This window comes from Amyelois transitella, chromosome 2 (assembly GCF_032362555.1).
Source record: "Amyelois transitella isolate CPQ chromosome 2, ilAmyTran1.1, whole genome shotgun sequence".
Taxonomy (NCBI): Eukaryota; Metazoa; Arthropoda; class Insecta; order Lepidoptera; family Pyralidae; genus Amyelois; species Amyelois transitella.
In genome coordinates this window covers 6,435,376-6,453,752 of record NC_083505.1, presented here as the reverse complement: position 1 = coordinate 6,453,752, position 18,377 = coordinate 6,435,376, and the positions used below count along the sequence as shown (strand labels likewise).

The following is an 18,377-nucleotide window of genomic DNA, read 5'->3' as shown; positions in this document are numbered from 1 at the left end:
TTAAGTTTAAACTTAATGCATTTAGTGGACACTTCTTAATGCCATTAGGTCTTATTTAAATTTGACAGTAAGGTTCAGAATGGAATTTAACAAAATTTATTCGAAAGTATACGCGTATCAGCGGCGGAATAACAAAGCTGACTAGGTGAATATGAAATACAAAATGAATTAACAAAAAAATATTCTGAAGTAATTTTATATCTATATAGATAGAAAGATATATATATATACTTCAGAATAGTATATGTATAGTATATATAATATTCTAAAGTAGTAATTTACTGAAAGATTTTGATATTTTATTGAGATAACTGTTTGTTTTGAATTAGGCACTTAGGTATTACGTAAAAATTCAACAATTTCAATATTATTTAAGTTCTCCATTCATTCATTTTTATTGTACCAAGTTACAAAGTTTTGAGTTGATAAGTTCTATATAATCTAACAGTGCTTACTCAGTAATTATATAAAAACGTTTTAAAATATCATTTTTAATATTTATACAATTGAGGCACAAATCACAGAATTAAATTCCTTTTTTAATTAGTACGCTATGCATATACTTAATTTATTTGTGATTGCAAAATTATACATCGGATATCACAACAATACATCGGACGAAACTTTAGGTACCTACCACACTCATGAACGGCTACTAAAGGTGATTTACATTGAGCGTATTATTTTTTATGCCAAAAACAATACTGCCTTGCATTTATCATTGCTTCCGTCGTAATTTAATAGAATTGAAACATTTTAGGGTGACCGTTCATTCTGATATCTAAATGGCCGATCACTTAACATGTAACAACTTTGCTACATGACATTACAAAAAAAAACACTATCAATTAAAATAAATATAAACATGACTACTTAAAACTTTAATACTCGTATAGATCGGTTGAACCATGCATAAACATTAAATGTCTATCGATAGGTCAAACGATATTCAAAATCCTATTCCCAACGCGGAACAGCAAGGAGACGGGCACACTCTGGCATTACGTAGGAATGTAGTAAAATCTTCATAGACCAGGTCCTTATAATAGCTGCCCCATTGGGAACAGGGTTCAGAGAAATCACGGTACCTATATGTAACTTACTTCGATTTTTTATTTAATCGAACAAACGTTCAAAAACAAAGTGAAGCTAAGATTTGAGAGTATACATTTGTGCGAAGGGCTCCGACACCCCCATCACTTAGGTTCAAGAAAAAAGTGCGCATCCTGTTTATTAGGTACATTACCTACTTAATAGGTAGGTACTCCTCAGTCCATGGCTTATCGCCGATTTATTATTTCTATTAACCCCAAATATGATTTATGTGCAGCTTCTCATTTGACATTATTGAATTGAAATAGCACACCATGTTGCTATTGTAAGTAATTATTATTGACAAAGAGCCAAAGCAATGTAGGTATCAAAAATATACATAAACACACAGAGGTCAGATGAGAACGGGAATTGTTTCCTGTTATTACCTTATTTATTCATACCTGGATCGTGGTTATATGCAGATACTGGGCACGTAATATTTATAATATACTAAAAAGTAGTTGGTGACCTTAGGCGTTAATCGAGCGCGTCATAAAATCGAACACAGACAAACAGTCATGACGCGATCCTGACGAATCTTTAGGGATTCCGCGAGAAGTCTTATTTTTCAGAATTACATTTACATATATTAAATGATAAATGGTGTACAATGGAGTATGCACATTAATTGAATTAAGCACATACTATCAAAACTAAGTCCTATTTCCAAATCGTTTCATATTTTTTCTTTTATTTTAAATCCTGACAAATTCTGTTGTCATTGGCTGTAGTTAATAAGTAGGAATCGGCTGCTAAAATCGAATGAAAAGCATCATTGAGTGATAGATGTAAAAAAAATCGAAAATCTAACTAGATACGCGATATGGAGATAGGATAACAGCTGTTTCTGTAACTAGAATTATTCTGCTACTTTTTAGCCTTGCCCTGGTGGGCACAGTTACTTAACCACTTATTTACTTATGCAGGTGTAGGAACAGTTATTTTAATTAAGCAGAAGCATTAAGTTACTGTACCTGCTTAAGCATTTGATTGACGACAACACGCCAATCAGCTGAGTGTCTGAAGGCGTCATAAAGTCTAGCAGACGACACTCAAATATCTGGTTAAATGTGAAATTGCTAAGTTATGTATGAATTAATTAGTCATAATTGATGAGGTCTTCGAACACACATTTATAGGCATCATGAAACAAACTTAGTTTACTCGAGTTATTTAACACAATTTGATCTGACAAATTACTAACATAAAGTTCTGTAAAATTTAATTATATTAAGTATAGGTACCTCATTTTACAAGCCCGAGAGAATAACCGAAAAGTAGGTTTGATACAAAACGCTCGTCTAAATTCTTTGGTCTAATTAATCATATTTTAGTGCCTATTCTTAACTCTAAGATTATTGCAGGATATTGTACTTCAAACTTGCATTTATTTAGTTAATAAGGCAAAAACCTAAAATGAACAGTCTTGCCAAATATGTATATTTGATGTAGGTTCCTAAATATTGTTTATAGCACAGTCTGATGATTCTTTACCTAAGATCAGTTTCACTAGGCCTCGTGTAAACTCGATACACATTTTTAACAAGCAAATCTATACTAATATTACAAAGCTGAAGAGTTTGTTTGTTTGAATGCGCTAATCTCAGGAACTACTTGGCTCGAATTGAAAAATTATTTTTGTATTGAATAGACCATATATCGAGGAAGGCTTTAGGCCTTTTGGAATGGAAAATGTGAAATAAACGGGGTAAATTATTCATCCTTGAAGGCTTCAATGATGCCCAAAATAACTATTCCACGCGGACGAAGTCGCGGGCACAGCTAGTAATAAATAAACTCTTTCATCTTATTTTTTAAACACTAAAGTAAACTATATTACTATTTCATTTAAATAATATGTGGACACGCGGTAGAAAAGAAAAGCTACCCCAATGTGGAGAAACAAGTCCTAGGAGCGTTTTTGTGCCCATTTCATATCATCCGCTCGCGGTTTACACCCAGTCAGAGTTTCAATGATTGTCTCTAAAGTGGACCAGAAGCGTAGTTTTTCTAGCGGGTAGTTTAACCAGCCGGTGGTAATACAGAAGTAAGTCTCGTGCGGCGCCACGTGGTGAATGCGGTGATGTTTCCGGGGAAGCACTATGTGCCATTCTTGTAATAGGACTACCCACGTCGGTAACCCAAAATAAGTGTGAGACCACTTGTGAATCTGGAAAATATAAATTCATAATGAGAATGTGTTCCTTATTTACTGTACCTACCTGTACTACGGTTTCAGTGGGTAAATAAATTGACCATATGTGCCAAATAAGACACTTTGTGACTTCTTCTTCGTCCTGATATTAATCCCGGTTACCCCCTCACTCTCTGCTATATCCGGATATGACCACGGTATTCGCCCTTTGACCATGGTCCTGGATTGCGTTAGTCAGTTTAGTAGTCAGTAACCCGAAATTTTAAAATCACTAATACTCATATAACGCGTTGAAAGCAAGAACTATTTCCGTGCATTTCATTCAGTATATGAAACCCTGGAAATCATCTTCTTAATCAGAGAGTTTATCTTTAGAATAAATGGATGATTTCATAAGACGCACGAAGCGACCCCGTCTAACCTCAGCAACTTTTGAAGGGGAACCTAACCTATATTGAAGTATGATAAAAGCTACACTACGTAGATGGGCATTGACATGATTACAGAAATGTGTGTGCACAGACAATGATGTTTTTTGGTTGTGTGCACACTACAATAAAATTAAACGCAAAAAAAAACTTTATAAAAAAGCTTTTATTTAAACGATCTAAAAAGAAAAAATAAACGTTCCTTTTAAATTTTAACTTAACATCTTATATGATTATAAAAGCTTGTCGCGCGATTTTCTTGTTTTATAAAACTAGTATCTATTCATTGTTTTATGTAAAATCTGCTAAGTTCAAATTGATAAAATTTCAATTTAAATAAATATGGATCAGCGCGACAAGCTTTTATAATCATATAAGTTGTATTTGTTGAGATGGTTCGGTCATGTGGAGAGGATGAATGAAAGCAGGTTGACTAAGCAGATATACAAAGAGAGTGTGGAGGGAAAGGTCAGAGTGGGAAGACCTAGACGAACGTATCTTGATCAAATTAAGGACGTCCTGGTAAAGGGTCAGGTCAAAAGTACCCGAAACCGCCGAGCTTGCATGAAGAGAGTTATGAATGTGGATGAAGCGAAGGAAGTATGCAGAAATCGTGGCAAGTGGAAAGAGGTAGTCTCTGTCTACCCCTCCGGGAAAGAGGCGTGATTTTATGTATGTTATGTATGCAAAATTAGAATTACGTCACATTATTTTTCGAGTTGCTCTCAACAAGTCCTTTCATTTGATACCCATATCGTAGAAGTGCTTTAAAATAGCTATTTCGCCATTTTGTATGGTCCACCAATGATAGTAACATTATTTTTCTAGTAGCTCTCAACGAGCCCTTTCATTTTTGATACCCATATTGTAGAAGTGCATTAAAAATAGCTATTCCGCCATCTTGGATGGCCCGCCATATTGGATTTAAAATGAAGTCACGTACATTATATATATCGTATATTCTCGTCCAAACTTAACGTGTATACAAAATTTCAGCTCAATCGGTTAATGATATGTACTTCAAAATTGAGTTCTACCATTTCACCCGAACATACATACATTAAGTTAAATAAAAGCTTTTAAAAACTTGGCCTTTTTTACCGCAATAACTAGGTCACAATCTAGAGTGTGGTTTCCAGCACATTAGAATAGAACCATTTCATATCTTTCCCATGGATGTCGTAAAATGGGATTAAGGGATAGGCTTATAAAATTAGGATTCCTCTTTAAGGCGATGGGCTAGCAACCTGCACTATTTGAATCCAATTCCATCTAGAACATACAGCTGAGTATGGCCTTTCAGTATTTTCAAGACTGTTGGCTCTGGCTACCTCGCAAAGGATATATCCTTTGGGTAAGCAGAGTCAACTGTATACATATATGTATGTATGTAAACTTTTAAAAATAAAGGCATTTTGTTAAATGTTTACCTGGTTTGTCATAGCCACGAAGATGCAACACAAATACCAGTACGAAATCCAATGAAATTCTTTTTCGATAATTGCATTATCATAAGTCGTCAATTGCCATACAATACGTGCTAAAACAGGTACTGTGATGGCGAAATTATCACCATTCGTCTCCACGAAATCATGTCGTGTTATTGACGTGGGGTCGATGTGGTGCTCGCGAAAAGGACGTAAAAAATTCTGAAACATGAAATTAGACTTAAAGCTGAATCACTGATGAAATTAGAAAGATAAAATTCCTGGTCGATGAATCATTGCACTGCTCACCCTGGCTGGAAACTGCTTCTGTTTCATTTAGTTCATCACGACCAACGAGATATATAAATAAGGAGAGGATATGGTGGTATTTCGAAAACTGTAAAAAATAGTTTTATTGTTCGCCTACTATACACTATAACGTGCTTACAGACTCAGTTTATCTAATAGGTAGGTACCTTATGTATATAATGCTGTGTAATTTTACATACATGCATTAAGTCACGCTCACGCCTTAGTCCAGTAGGTGCAGGCAGAAATTACCTAACATCCTTCCATTCGCCCGATTACTGTATAATTTTACACTATTTAAACTGGACAAAACTGCACACAGCACGTTTCTCGTGGGATAGAGACCTATGACTTACAGTTATGAAGCTTTGTATAAAATATGTAATAACTAAGCTGAATTAGAAGTTGTTAACTTTGTAAATAAGTATACTCAAACAATATTGTGACATTTTTACATAAGCATTACAAGTAACTACACGCGAAAACAAAACAATACAACGCAACACCAGTTCACATATAAGTGCATACCAATACCTTGACTTGACCCTTGTTCGAAGTACCTATTAAAGTACCTAAGTACTAAATATAAGAAGTACACAAACAGAAGTTCTCGTATATATCATATCATATGCCCGCAGCTCCGCCCGCGTATTACCAATATCTCTTTTATTTCCCGTTCCCGTGGAAACAGGGTATCCTCTCATAATATTCTTCCAAAGGAACGTTGTCTTTCAGTCAGTACCGCGAGAAATTATATTGATACCGATTGATAAAAAAAACTGGTATCATGCTGCAGCGCAGGACCAGCCGGCGATTGAATGGAAATGTATTTTGAAACCAACGTGGCAAAGAGTCACGTTGGAATATTTCCAGATTGTCCGGGTATGAAAGCAATTTTTGAAGTTTGGATGACAAATTAAAATTTTTAACATATTATTTATGACTAGCTTCCCCCCGCGACTCCGTCCGCGCGGATGTCGGTCTTCGCGTGCATGGTTTATTTCTCCATTTTGAGTAACTCTGACAATGACATCTTATAAAATCCACCTACATACATATAATCACGTGCCGTGTGGTTCCCGGCACCATTACAAAAAGAATAGGACAACTCCATCTCTTTCCCATGGATGTCGTAAAAGGCGACTAAGGGATAGGCGTATAAACTTGGGATTCCTCTTTAAAGCGATGGGCTAGCAACCTGTCACTATTTGAATCTCAATTCTATCATCAAGCCAAATAGCTGAACGTGGTCTGAACATTTAGTCTTTTCAAGACTGTTGGCTCTGTCTTTAGGCACAATATTATATAACTTTAGTTGTACATTGATAAAATAATCATTAAGGATAGCTTTTGCGCTTTAGGGGGACTTTGCATAAATAGCCTGTAACCCCTAAGGTATTGTCTGTCTCTGTGCCAAATATCATCAAAATAGTTCCAATAGTTTTTTAATTTATTCCGCATTCGAGATTATTGGATATGAATAGATGATAGTGATATAGAAATATATGACATGAAATACTTACATATTTTTTATCGGTGAATACTAGGTAGGTTCTATGCTTCTAGCCATATGCTTTTTCTATCAACAGTCAACCTTTAAAATGATTGCTATTGGCAAAAACAAAGAAATGTACATTTTATGTACCTATAGGTATGAATTAGGCTTTGACATGTGAAGTACAGAAACTTAACGAAGGATGAAAATACTAACGGAAGTAAGCAGATAATTAGCATGACAAACAAAAGTGTAATACGAAAAAAGGTAGCAAGAAAACGCAATAATCTGTTTTTACTTTGCCGATCACTGGTAAATCAACAGCTCCCCATGTATCTGCAGCCCAGTGTACAACCCCTGAAGCAAAATCAGCAGTAAGAACACCAGCAAGAGCGGCCAATAATAGAGAGGCGTCTGCCCGAATATGTCTGGCCATTAAAATGCCCGCAGTTATACATAATGTACAGCAGGCCACTACGCATACCCATTCCTGAAGTCGTTTCCCTGTTGACAAAGAAAAAAATCGATTTTAAACAATGTCAAGGACAAGAACATGACTTATGATTACAAAATAATATACCTATCACATAACTCGTAACATCTGTTGCAATTCTCTAGTCCTATAAGTAGTTAGTGCCTGATGCAGAACTATTATATACCAGCTAAATCATCCAAATTATGGCAAAAGATGTCTTAACAAAAGTTGTTCAACCTGACGAACATTTTCTTTTGGCGAAAAAAAAATGGAAGATCTGTATCACGTGATGTGGCAGCCAAAGGGACCAACTACTCTCTAATATGTACGGAAATGACGTCTTAGCAAAAGTTGTTTTACCTGATAATATACGAATAATACGAATGTTTGTTTTCTATATAATTTTAGTACGGATTAATATTTTCTGTCAACTGTATGTGCCCTGGCTCGCCGCTGCTGTGAGATTTCGGGAAAATAAAGTATTTTTGTTATTCCAAATTATATAGATACTATGTAATGCCAAATTTCGTTGAAATTTATTTTGGTGAATTTGAATTAATTTAATAGGCTTCGTATTTCCGATAACACGTAACAGCTAATAAAATAAAAAATAAAAATTTAAGTAAGTATGTTTCTTACTATGATGATGGTACGGAACCATTCGTGTGCGAGTCTTACTCGCACTTGGAATGTTTTTTAGATATTTCACTTAGATAGTTTAAAAGTTAGAGTGTCTTTCTAAAGAACAATAAACTTTGAAAAAAATTGGAACCTCATTAACATTTTTAATGACCAAAATACATCTACCTACCTACTACATTTCAATAGTGAAGTCCTAATAGTTTCAGATTAAAGTGGCTGTGGTAAACAAGTAGGTTTTTTTGTAACTCTCCACGCATGATCTACTTATCTTCTTTCAATTTCACATATACCTATACCTATAATATATATAATAAAGGGAGCTTTCTCAGGTACCATTAAGGTCCATCAACTAACTTATACAATAAGTTCTACCCAACCGCTTAACGATGAATAGCTTGAGTTGCTTCTGCAATCCTGAGGCCAGCGATCACTTTATGCTTGGTACCATGGAATTTGTATCAAAGAATACGAGACCGCGCCTTAATGTTGACAATGTCTATGGGTCTGAATCTGACGACGAGCCATTAATCAACTACAGACTTTCAAAGCAGCTACAAACATCTCTTCCTTGTGCCACTTTTTCGAAAATGCAAGCCAACTTGAAGACGAATGTAGAATAACTAACCATTTCTCAGTAAATATGGCTTTATTCAATAAAATTATACAGTATGACTTTGAACATGTGACAGAACTGAAATGTTCGTTTTATGATAAAAGGTGTCAAAGCTAATGTGGAGGTTGCATATCACCACATTCTCCCCAGGTTTTAAGAAAGATCGTAATCTTGAAGATGAGACGGTGGACGTCGGTCTCTAGTAGAACGTCGCAGTTCAGGGTTTTGTGTTGTAGTAGCATCTGTAGTCAAATTAACTGGTTCCTGTTCTTCAGTTGTTGTCTCTTCGTTTGACTCTGCTGAATCCCAATTAGATGAATCAGAATCAGCCTCCTCAGTATCAGACGAAGTACCCATTGGGGCTAAGTGCCTGTTTGAAACTACTAATTCTCGTCCATTCTGTAATCTTATGTGTGAATGAAGGTTGTTAGCTTCTAATAATTGTACTTCTTTTACAAGAGGATCATATTTACTTCTCCTCACCGGGGTTCGATATAAAGCTTTATCTGCTTCTGTGAGCCAAGATGGCATTGATTGTCCATGAGAAGAACGTCGTGAATGATTAAACATACGCTCATGGGGCGTACATCCAGTAGCTGTGCATAGAAGTGAGCGGATAGCATGAAGTGACTTTTCAAGGACAGTTTCCCATTGAGTAATAGGCAAATTAATTTTAAGGTAAGTTGTATAGTTTTCCAAATGATTCCATTATATCTCTCGGTTTGACCATTGCCTTGAGGATTATATGGTGTAGTGTAGCTTGTAGCTATGCCTAATCCGTGCAGAAAAGTTTTAAGTTCAGCTGATATAAATGCGGTACCTCTATCCGAGTGAACGTAAGATGGCAAGCCAAAAATGGCAAATAATTCAGAAAGTTTCTTTTGCACAGTTGATGAACTTACATCTGCACACGGGAAAGCGAAAGGAAATCTAGAAAACTCATCCACCACAGTAAGTATATAACGATTTCTTGTATTATCGCATGGCAATGGTCCCTTGAAATCAATAGAAATTCTTTCAAAAGGTGATGTTGCTTTGATTAATGTGCCCTGAGTTCAAATAAATCGTGGTTTTATTTCAGCGCATACATTGCATGATGACGTCATACGTCTGACATCCTCAACTGAGAATGGTAAATTTTTTGATCTGATCCAGTGTACCATTCTAGTTATACCGGGATGACACAGATTATTATGCAACTCGAGAAGCTTAGCATTGTCTACTGTTGTTAATGCTATTACATTTGCTCTTGAAAGGGCATCGGCCACAATGTTATCCTTGCCCGGGCGATATGAGATCTGAAAATCGTAATTTGAAAGTTCTAAGCGCCAACGTTGAATTTTATCATTCTTAATCTTAGAATCATGTTTCTGATCGAACATGAAAGCTACCGATTTTTGATCTGTGATAAGTTGGAAAGTTTTTCCTATAAGAAATTGGCGCCACTTTTTTATACTTTCAACTATAGCAGTTGCTTCTTTCTCTATCGCCGAATGATTTCGTTCATGATTGTTTAAAGATCTTGAAAAGAATGCTACAGGTCGCCCGTCTTGAGTGAGCGCTGCAGCGATAGCATAATCAGATGCATCAGTTTCAATGGTGAGTTGTAGCTTAGGATCAATGACTTTAATAGCTGATTTTGCTATTTCCTTTTTAAGTGTGTTAAATGCTTGTATCGATTCTGGTGATAGTGGGAAAGTCTCTGTGCGAGCAAGAAATTTTATTTTATCTGAGAATTTTGGAATCCATTTTGAATAGTGTGCAAAAATGCCCATAGTCCTGCGTAGTGAGGCTGTGTTGTTCGGAATTGGTAAATCCAAAAGAGGGCGTAGACGCTCTGGGTCTGGTTTGATGATGCTATTGCAAATATTATATCCTAAAAGATTTATCTCAGTTTTTGAGAATTCGCACTTCTGTAAGTTTAATGTCAAATTGTAACGAGTGACGACTTCTTGGAATAAGCGTAATTTTGCATCGTGATCCGCTTGATCGTGTCCACATATTGTAATATCATCCAAATAAGCATAAACACTCTGTAAATTTTCTTTTTGTATGATTGAATTGATTGCTCGCTGAAAGGCTGCCACGCCATTGGTGACGCCGAATGGAATGCGTCGGAACTGATAAAGATTTCCACAAGCTTCGAATGCGTATATGGTTTTTCATTTTCCAATATAGGAATTTGATGATAAGCGCTGCGTAAATCAATTTTGCTGAAAATTTTATGTTTCGCTACTTTAGCAATCAGTTCGTCCATTGAAGGCAAAGGATAAGCATCTAGTTGAGTAAATCTATTAATTGTACGTGAGTAATCAATTACCATTCTCTTTTTATGGTTTTCGTTAGCTGTCACAAGAACTTGAGCTCGCCAAGGCGATCGGCTCGGTTCGATAATATTATTTTCCTGTAATTTCTTTATTTCTTCAGCAATAAACTGAGAATCTGCTTCAGAATGCTTTCTAGATTTTACTGCGATTGGTTTAATATTAGGCATTAAATTAGTGAACAGACTTACTGGTTCGATATTTGCTTTATTCAAAGCACACAATTTGAGTGTAGGTTTGGAGCCACCAAATTGCATTTCTAGAGCTTTGTGTCCCTGTAGGACATCGTGTCCGAGTATAATATCAGCACAAAGTCCATCCATAATCATTAGTTTAGTCATGATGTTTTGTTTTTGTAATGTTATTTTAACTGAACAAATTCCGTTTACCTGTGTGCATAGATTGTGTGTAGCCATTGTGATCTTTTGGTTGCATGGAGAAATGTTCAGCTTACACAAATCCACAAGGCGTCGGTCGATAAAGCTTGCTGTACTTCCTGTATCAATTAACGCTCTAGCTGTAATAGTATCATTAACTAGTACAGGTATCGTAGCTCTTTTCAGATCTGCTGCAGATGATATACAAGAGAAAGTATGTGCTTGATTGTCGTAATTATCTTCTAATTGCTCAGTTGCTGATATTTGGTTAGTTCTTTTGCTTAGACACACCTTAGAAAAGTGTCCTTTCTTGCCACATCCAGTGCATATAGTGTTAAAAGCTGGACACATAGACCGCTGCTGATGTCTTTGTTTTCCACAAAAATAGCACGGTTCGTGTTTAGTTACATTTCTTGTAGCATTTGATGTGGATGTATTTGGAGAAGGTCTATTAGTAGTTTGATTTACTATTGGAGTTTGTTGATAGTTGTATTCTGTATTTTGAATTTGTGCCATTTCTAAGGATCGTGCTTGTTGGTATGCTGCATCAAGAGTGAGTGTATAATTCTCAAGTAGTCTTTGACGTATAGCTGAAGACGATAGCCCTGCGATAAAGGCGTCTCGTATGTATTCACTCTCATTTTGTTCCGCGGTTACTGAGTGGAAGTTACATTTCTTTGATAACAGTTTCAACGATTGAATGTATTGATCAACTGTCTCTCCTGACTCCTGTTTTCTTTGAGACAGTTGATACCTTGAATAAACATTATTAACAGGTTTGATAAATAGCGCATCTAGTCTCTCTATAGCTAAGAGATAATCTTTTGTATCTTTGACATGAGTATAAAGGAGTGGAGATAAAAAGTTTACTAATAGTTGATACTTGCAGTCGTTATTTACGGTATTTCCTTTATTTTCAATGGCATGTGTGAAATTATTGAATGTTTGTTTCCAATGAATCCATTCGCAAGATTTATCCGAGTTTGTTGTCGGGTCTGCTTCGAATCGTTCTGGTTTCAGATACTTATCCATAATTATTTATTTTATTTATTTTATTGAATAAATTGTAGAATAACTAACCATTTCTCAGTAAATATGGCTTTATTCAATAAAATTATACAGTATGACTTTGAACATGTGACAGAACTGAAATGTTCGTTTTATGATAAAAGGTGTCAAAGCTTATGTGGAGGTTGCATATCACCACAACGAACCTTCAACTTCTGACTTAATAAATTCAACAATGGCGATTTGGTCTTGGTGAGAATTTTACATAAAGACACAGAATATCGATATGTAGTTATGTGCACAGGGATTGAAGAAAATAATGAATAACAAATAATATTCTGTCAAATTTGTGACAACAAAAAAATTTCAGGATTGATGACAACGACGTTTCTTTCATCTCATGGGACCAGATTATAGAAAAGGTACCAACCCCCAACATAAAAATGAAAGGGCAGCATATTTATCATGAGTTTCACCATAGTATTAACGTATTTGAAAAGCCATGATCTCATTTGCTTTTGCATGAATCTTTTTATATGATTTTACATACATACATACATACATATGGTCACGCCTATATCCCTTGCGGGGTAGACAGAGCCAACAGTCCTGAAAAGACTGAATTGCCACGTTCAGCTATTTGGCTTAATGATAGAATTGAAATTCAAATAGTGACAGGTTGCTAACCCATCGCCTAAAAAGAATCCCAAGTTTGTAATCCTATCCCTTAGTCGCCTTTTACGATATTCATGGGAAAGAGATGGAGTGGTCCTATTGTTTTTTGTAATGGTGCCGGGAACCACACGGCACATTACAAAAAAGAATATATATATAACATATGATTTTATTTCTTTAAATGGAAGTTCCAATTTATGTTAATGATTTAACAGAGTATTCATTACTATTCATGCTCTATATTTTTATATCACATCGCATTACATGCAACTTATGTGCCATTAAATATTTTAAGTATTTTTTTTAAGAACTAATAGAAAAAAATACTATGATTTTTGTTAGTAGATACTTAGTAAATTTTTTTCAATGTCCGTATAATAAAAGTAACATTAAAAGACTGTATTGAAATTTAAGTCTGTTCTTATAGTTGTAAACTATTACAAAAAGTTTATTATTAAAGTTGATTCTTATGGATAAAATTGTTTTTCATTGTATTTCTTTCAATGTATATTTCCCCTGTAAGGTAAAGTATCCTACCCTGGCCTTCATGTCTCTACCCTGGATCCTGTATCTCCCCTGGTAAGTACCTACATAAAAACTCTTGTAACAAGTATACAAAATATCTGTTTACATAGTTCTTTAGTGATAAAATATGTTATTTCAAATATTTATATCGTGCCACTCTTCCTAATATCAGATGCTCCTTTAACGTAGAAAGACCCTTATGTCGAAACATTGTGTTCGACACAAAAAGATCCCATTCTAGACAAATTTCTAATACACTTCTTCCATTATCATTCACCTTTTCGTCACCAAACGCACCAAGCACCTTTTCATATCCATCACGCTTTACACCCACCCATCCATTAAAATCACCTAGCATAATAATCTTCTCATTTGGCTTGGTAACTTTCAATACTTCTCTTACACTATTCCAAAACTCCTCGTATTCGCTTTTTGCTGTCGTTGTACCCCTCCAACCCACATCCCACGGTGCATAAACACCTAGAACGAAGATCCGAATGATTCCAACTTTCAGCCTAATCCATAGCAGGCGAGGGCTGACACACTCATACTCATTCAGCCATTCGTGCAGAAAGAATTAGACCGACCCCTTGACAGCCTCCGCTGGTACTGGAAATTCCAGACCAATAAGCCGTGTAAGGGCCGTGCTGCGTCGCGTCGCATCCTTTCCGCTTCGTTTCATTCACGCACAACACATCCAAACGTCTTTCATCCATCATCTGGCATACTTCCTCAATCTTATAATTCATTCCTCCTCTTACATTCATCGTCGCAAAGCGGTTTTCAGCAGACCGCATACCGTTCTCGCCGGGAACGAGACGTGATGGGGTGCGGACACCATCGCCGCCATTTAGGTGCTTTTTTAGAGTTTGCATCATGCGATTCCCACGAGGCGCAAGGGAAAAATAATGTCCGCCCCAGCAGAGCCCCGCATGCCAGGGTAAGGCTAGCCATTATTCATATTTATATTATTTTTTTTTTAGTTATCGCACCACCCGTACATTCATCTCAGTTTGGTCCAAAGGTTCGACTGGCAGAGAATGCCTTGTAGCATTAAAGTCACCTGTACATTTTAAGTTTAAATAAATAAATAAATTGGACTGAATTTCTCTTTAGTTTAGGTTCTAATTTTATTTTTCCTTGATGTGCCTAAATATGTAAATAAATTACTTATCAAAAATTACAGTGCGTTACACATAAAAACAAAAATTAAATATCCGCATTGAAATGTCATGTTTTCCTATCGTTTAGTAAGAATATGTACATACATACGTATTTTCTTTCCATCATGTCTCATTTTTTCCCTATATGCCAAATTATGCTTAAAATTGAAAGAATCAAACATAATGTAAAGAAATCTAATAAAATGTACGTACCAGATTTTTTTACAACAATCGAGTTTATTTTTATCATTTAAGTATAAAAAATACAAGAAAAATCAATTCATACAATTTAAACCAAGAATATCTTAAAATTTTAACTTTGTCTATTATGTTTTGAAGGACCTTCTCGTTTTAGACGCCAACAGTAATTGCCTAGCATAGTTGTGTCCCAACGGCCTTGAAATTGTTCTTCGAGCTTCTTTATATCCTGGTAGAACCTTTCACCCTGCTCATCACTGACATCCCTGTCCTGCTCATCATTTTTGGTAGGAGGTAACGGAAGAGACATTTCTTCACTGTGAGGTACTGGTTTCGACTTTGAAGGAACGTCAGGATACTGAATATTGTGCTTGATTTTCTTTGATAAGCCACATATGACAGTCATGCCAAAGTAGCAATCATTAAAATGATTACTAGGTTCACGCCATAAAGCTGGTACAGCAAATGGCATTGACGTCTTGTTTCCATTAAACCAGATATAAGAGTAGCATACCATGAAACACAAAAATACTTTTGTATCAATGGTTTGTCTTGATCAAAAGCACATCCAAAATAAAGTAAATATGCACTTCTCACTTTTTCGGAAACATTTTTTGTTTGTGATTTCACAATGTACTGTCCACAAACAACAAAACTTGGTGCATTTTCGTAGTTCCAACGACCACATAGTTCAGTAGTCATGTTGAATTTTCTAATAAATATGCTCAGAGATATCGAGGTTATTGCATAGAAAAGTTTAAAATACATTGAAAACCTCAACTGTTTATTATGCGCCTAAAGTGAGGGTAGTAAAAATAATGATTGACATGTACCTCGAAAACTAGACATGATGGACTTTTTATCTATGACTCATTACCTATTCAATGCAGCTATCAGTTTTACTGGTACCAAAATCATGCAACGCAGTGCTATTATCAGTGATATGAAATAACTAAGATATTTGAGACATATATGTATAATAGCCTTTAATAAATAACAATGTTGGCAGATAAATGTGATTCTCCAATCAAAATACTATTTTAACAAAATATTTCAATTTGTTTTCACAAAACATCAAATATTCCTAGTGACTGCAGCAGCAGCTGTCAAGAAATAAATAAACAAATTGGACAAGATATAACAGTAGTTTAAATTGTTTATCAGTTATCAGGCTTCACTATAATATCATAACCTTCCCTCAGTTCACACTATTAAAACCATATTTAGCCTTAATGCTCACCAACACAGCCACCTTTTACAATATGTCAATAAACTTATTAGTTGTATTTTAAATCCCTAGACTTATTACATACAATTTAATAAAAAATAAAAAATTAAACTTGATCAAAACATAACAAGATTCAATTATGACAAATACTTACCAGGACTATAGAGTTCAGCAAGCTCTTGAGCTCCACGGTGGCGAGGTCCCCAGCGAGGTTTTGAACCAACCTCACTTGGTAATTGTATATTTGCATTGGGATCATCTTCATACATGGAATGTTCCAAAATCTGTTGTTCTGTTTTCACAGGTGCTAATAATGTGGTAGCCATACAGCTTGCATATTCAAAGCGTTCACGACCCAATCCAACATTACCGTCTCTTTTAGCACAAGGTGGTATTGGCAAAGGTAAACCCATACCGTTCAAAAATGTTCAACAGTTATTAATAATAAATTATGGCAGGATTATTCACAACGAACAATACCCGATAACTAGTTACCTTTCAATTACTAAGAATCCCAGTAAGATATATTTCTAATCTACTGATAGCTAAAGCAGCGATAATACATACACTAAAGAAACACACTTATAAGTCACAAATTTGGTAAACAGCTCTGATTGACCAAATAAGAGAACTTTAACATAAAACAATGAAAAACAATCATAAATTGACTAAGATTGTTCGTTCTTGACTTGTTGTTGTTTGACGCACAGATGTTAAAAGTTTGATTGATGTTTGAATTCAACCACAGGTTTTGACAACTTGGCGCAACTCTCAAGAAAAAATACGATTGTATGTAACGATTGGGAATTTTTATGGCGTTTATGTTTGAAAGACCCATCAATAATTAAAATTCAAAGGACAACTGGCTGATTTCGAATTTAGTCGAATTATAGTAGCCGCCATTTTTAAATTAAAGCACTGACATTTCTCCGTGACTTTATCCTTATTACCCGCTTGTTTGTTGTTTTATTGGAAATATCTGAGCTTATTTTCAAGAAATCTGCATTTTTTTCCAAAATTAAATAAAAAAAATACATATGTAGTAGAAACATACAATATGAATATGTTGAGCGAAATATCTTAATAATAATGACTACTGATAAGGGCACCTCAAAGTTTACGTTCAGATCATAGAGCAAATTAATATGTATGTGCAGTACAGAATACGCATGTAATTTTTTTCTTTTTAGTATAAACGACAATGAAAAGCAGCTACCAGAAACAAAAATGTGATCAATGTGCCAATTGAAAATTAAATCAATTAAAACATGTCTGTGGTGATAATTTCTTTGCAAAAGATTTCAATAAAAATGATAAATATGTTATGTATATTTTTTTATTTTAATTTTTAAAATTTTGTGATGTAAACTTGTGTTATTTACCTATTTCCTCCAAAAATAAAACAGCGGTCTTAATTGTATCAAGTGCCTAACAACCTAAGTACCTACTGTCGACAATTTCTGATATGGATCAAACTACGTATGAGTACCTATGGTTGACAAATTTATACTGATATCGATAAATCGATAATAAGTGTGATAACATCGCTATCCTTTTTTTTCTTGATGTTGGTACAATGTTGCATTGTCAATTTTATTTGCGGCCTTCATATTGGCTGAACTGTTCCCAATTGTTTTATACCAAAGTATTTTCTTATTTTTATATGGAACTCCCAACTCTTAAAGCGTAGTGATAACATAAACCCCTATTACACCATTCAATATCCAGCACGCGACTCCGAGAGTCTAACTAGACCGCTCGCTATTACAATAGTCTGAAAAACGGGAATTTCGACCTAGGTTTCGGTTGCATGGCACCTGTACTTTCGAAGCCACAAAAAATTGTCGTAGCCTGTAGCACTCTCTGCAATGAATTTTTCTTATATACAGTTTATCTTATATACAGTTGGAACCAATCGACGATGAGTTCGATTTTATCTTAAATATAGTCAATATTGAAAAGGAAGAAATAATTTATTTCTGCAATCACATTTCTTTTGTTTGTTTGTTTGTAGTATCTTTATTACACAGAAATTTACGCAGTTACAAAAAATAGCACTTAGTTACAAAGTAAAAAAATCACTTGCAATTGCGGAGTTATTCGATAAGCGATCTTCCAGTCAACCGGAAAACAATAAAGGAACTAGATAATTTAGTAAAAAAGCGGCAAGTTGCTGCTTTATTAAGAAATTAAATACAAACTAGTACTAAGTAACTAGTGTAAAAAATATACAAGAAGCG

General features: G+C 35.0%; 1 protein-coding gene across 2 annotated transcripts; it reads right to left on the bottom strand.

The window, feature by feature from the left end:
* Positions 1-80: 80 nt before the first annotated feature.
* LOC106143066 (plasmanylethanolamine desaturase 1) lies at positions 81-16,890 on the bottom strand. 2 transcript variants are annotated; one of them, XM_013345037.2, is made up of 4 exons: positions 16,292-16,890; positions 7,394-7,413; positions 5,109-5,327; positions 81-3,265 (listed from the first exon to the last, which is right to left on the bottom strand). In XM_013345037.2, the coding sequence occupies exons 1-4, from the start codon at positions 16,548-16,550 to the stop codon at positions 3,005-3,007; spliced, it is 759 nt and encodes a 252-aa protein (XP_013200491.1). In that variant the 5' UTR covers positions 16,551-16,890; the 3' UTR covers positions 81-3,004. The 2 variants fall into 2 exon arrangements, with proteins under 2 accessions (XP_013200491.1, XP_013200490.1); XM_013345036.2 differs by having other exon boundaries at positions 7,208-7,413; positions 16,292-16,886.
* Between the last annotated feature and the right edge of the window lie 1,487 nt (positions 16,891-18,377).

Bases quoted from the DNA above. Each gene is read 5' to 3' on its own strand.
- LOC106143066 (XM_013345036.2), bottom strand. From the start codon at position 16,550: ATGGGTTTACCTTTGCCAATACCACCTTGTGCTAAAAGAGACGGTAAT. The intron at 5,328-7,207 runs GTAAAAACAGAT...TTCATGTTTCAG, and splicing joins ATTTACCAGTGATCGGCAAA to AATTTTTTACGTCCTTTTCG. The intron at 3,266-5,108 runs GTAAACATTTAA...TATATTTTCCAG, and splicing joins TCGTGGCTATGACAAACCAG to ATTCACAAGTGGTCTCACAC.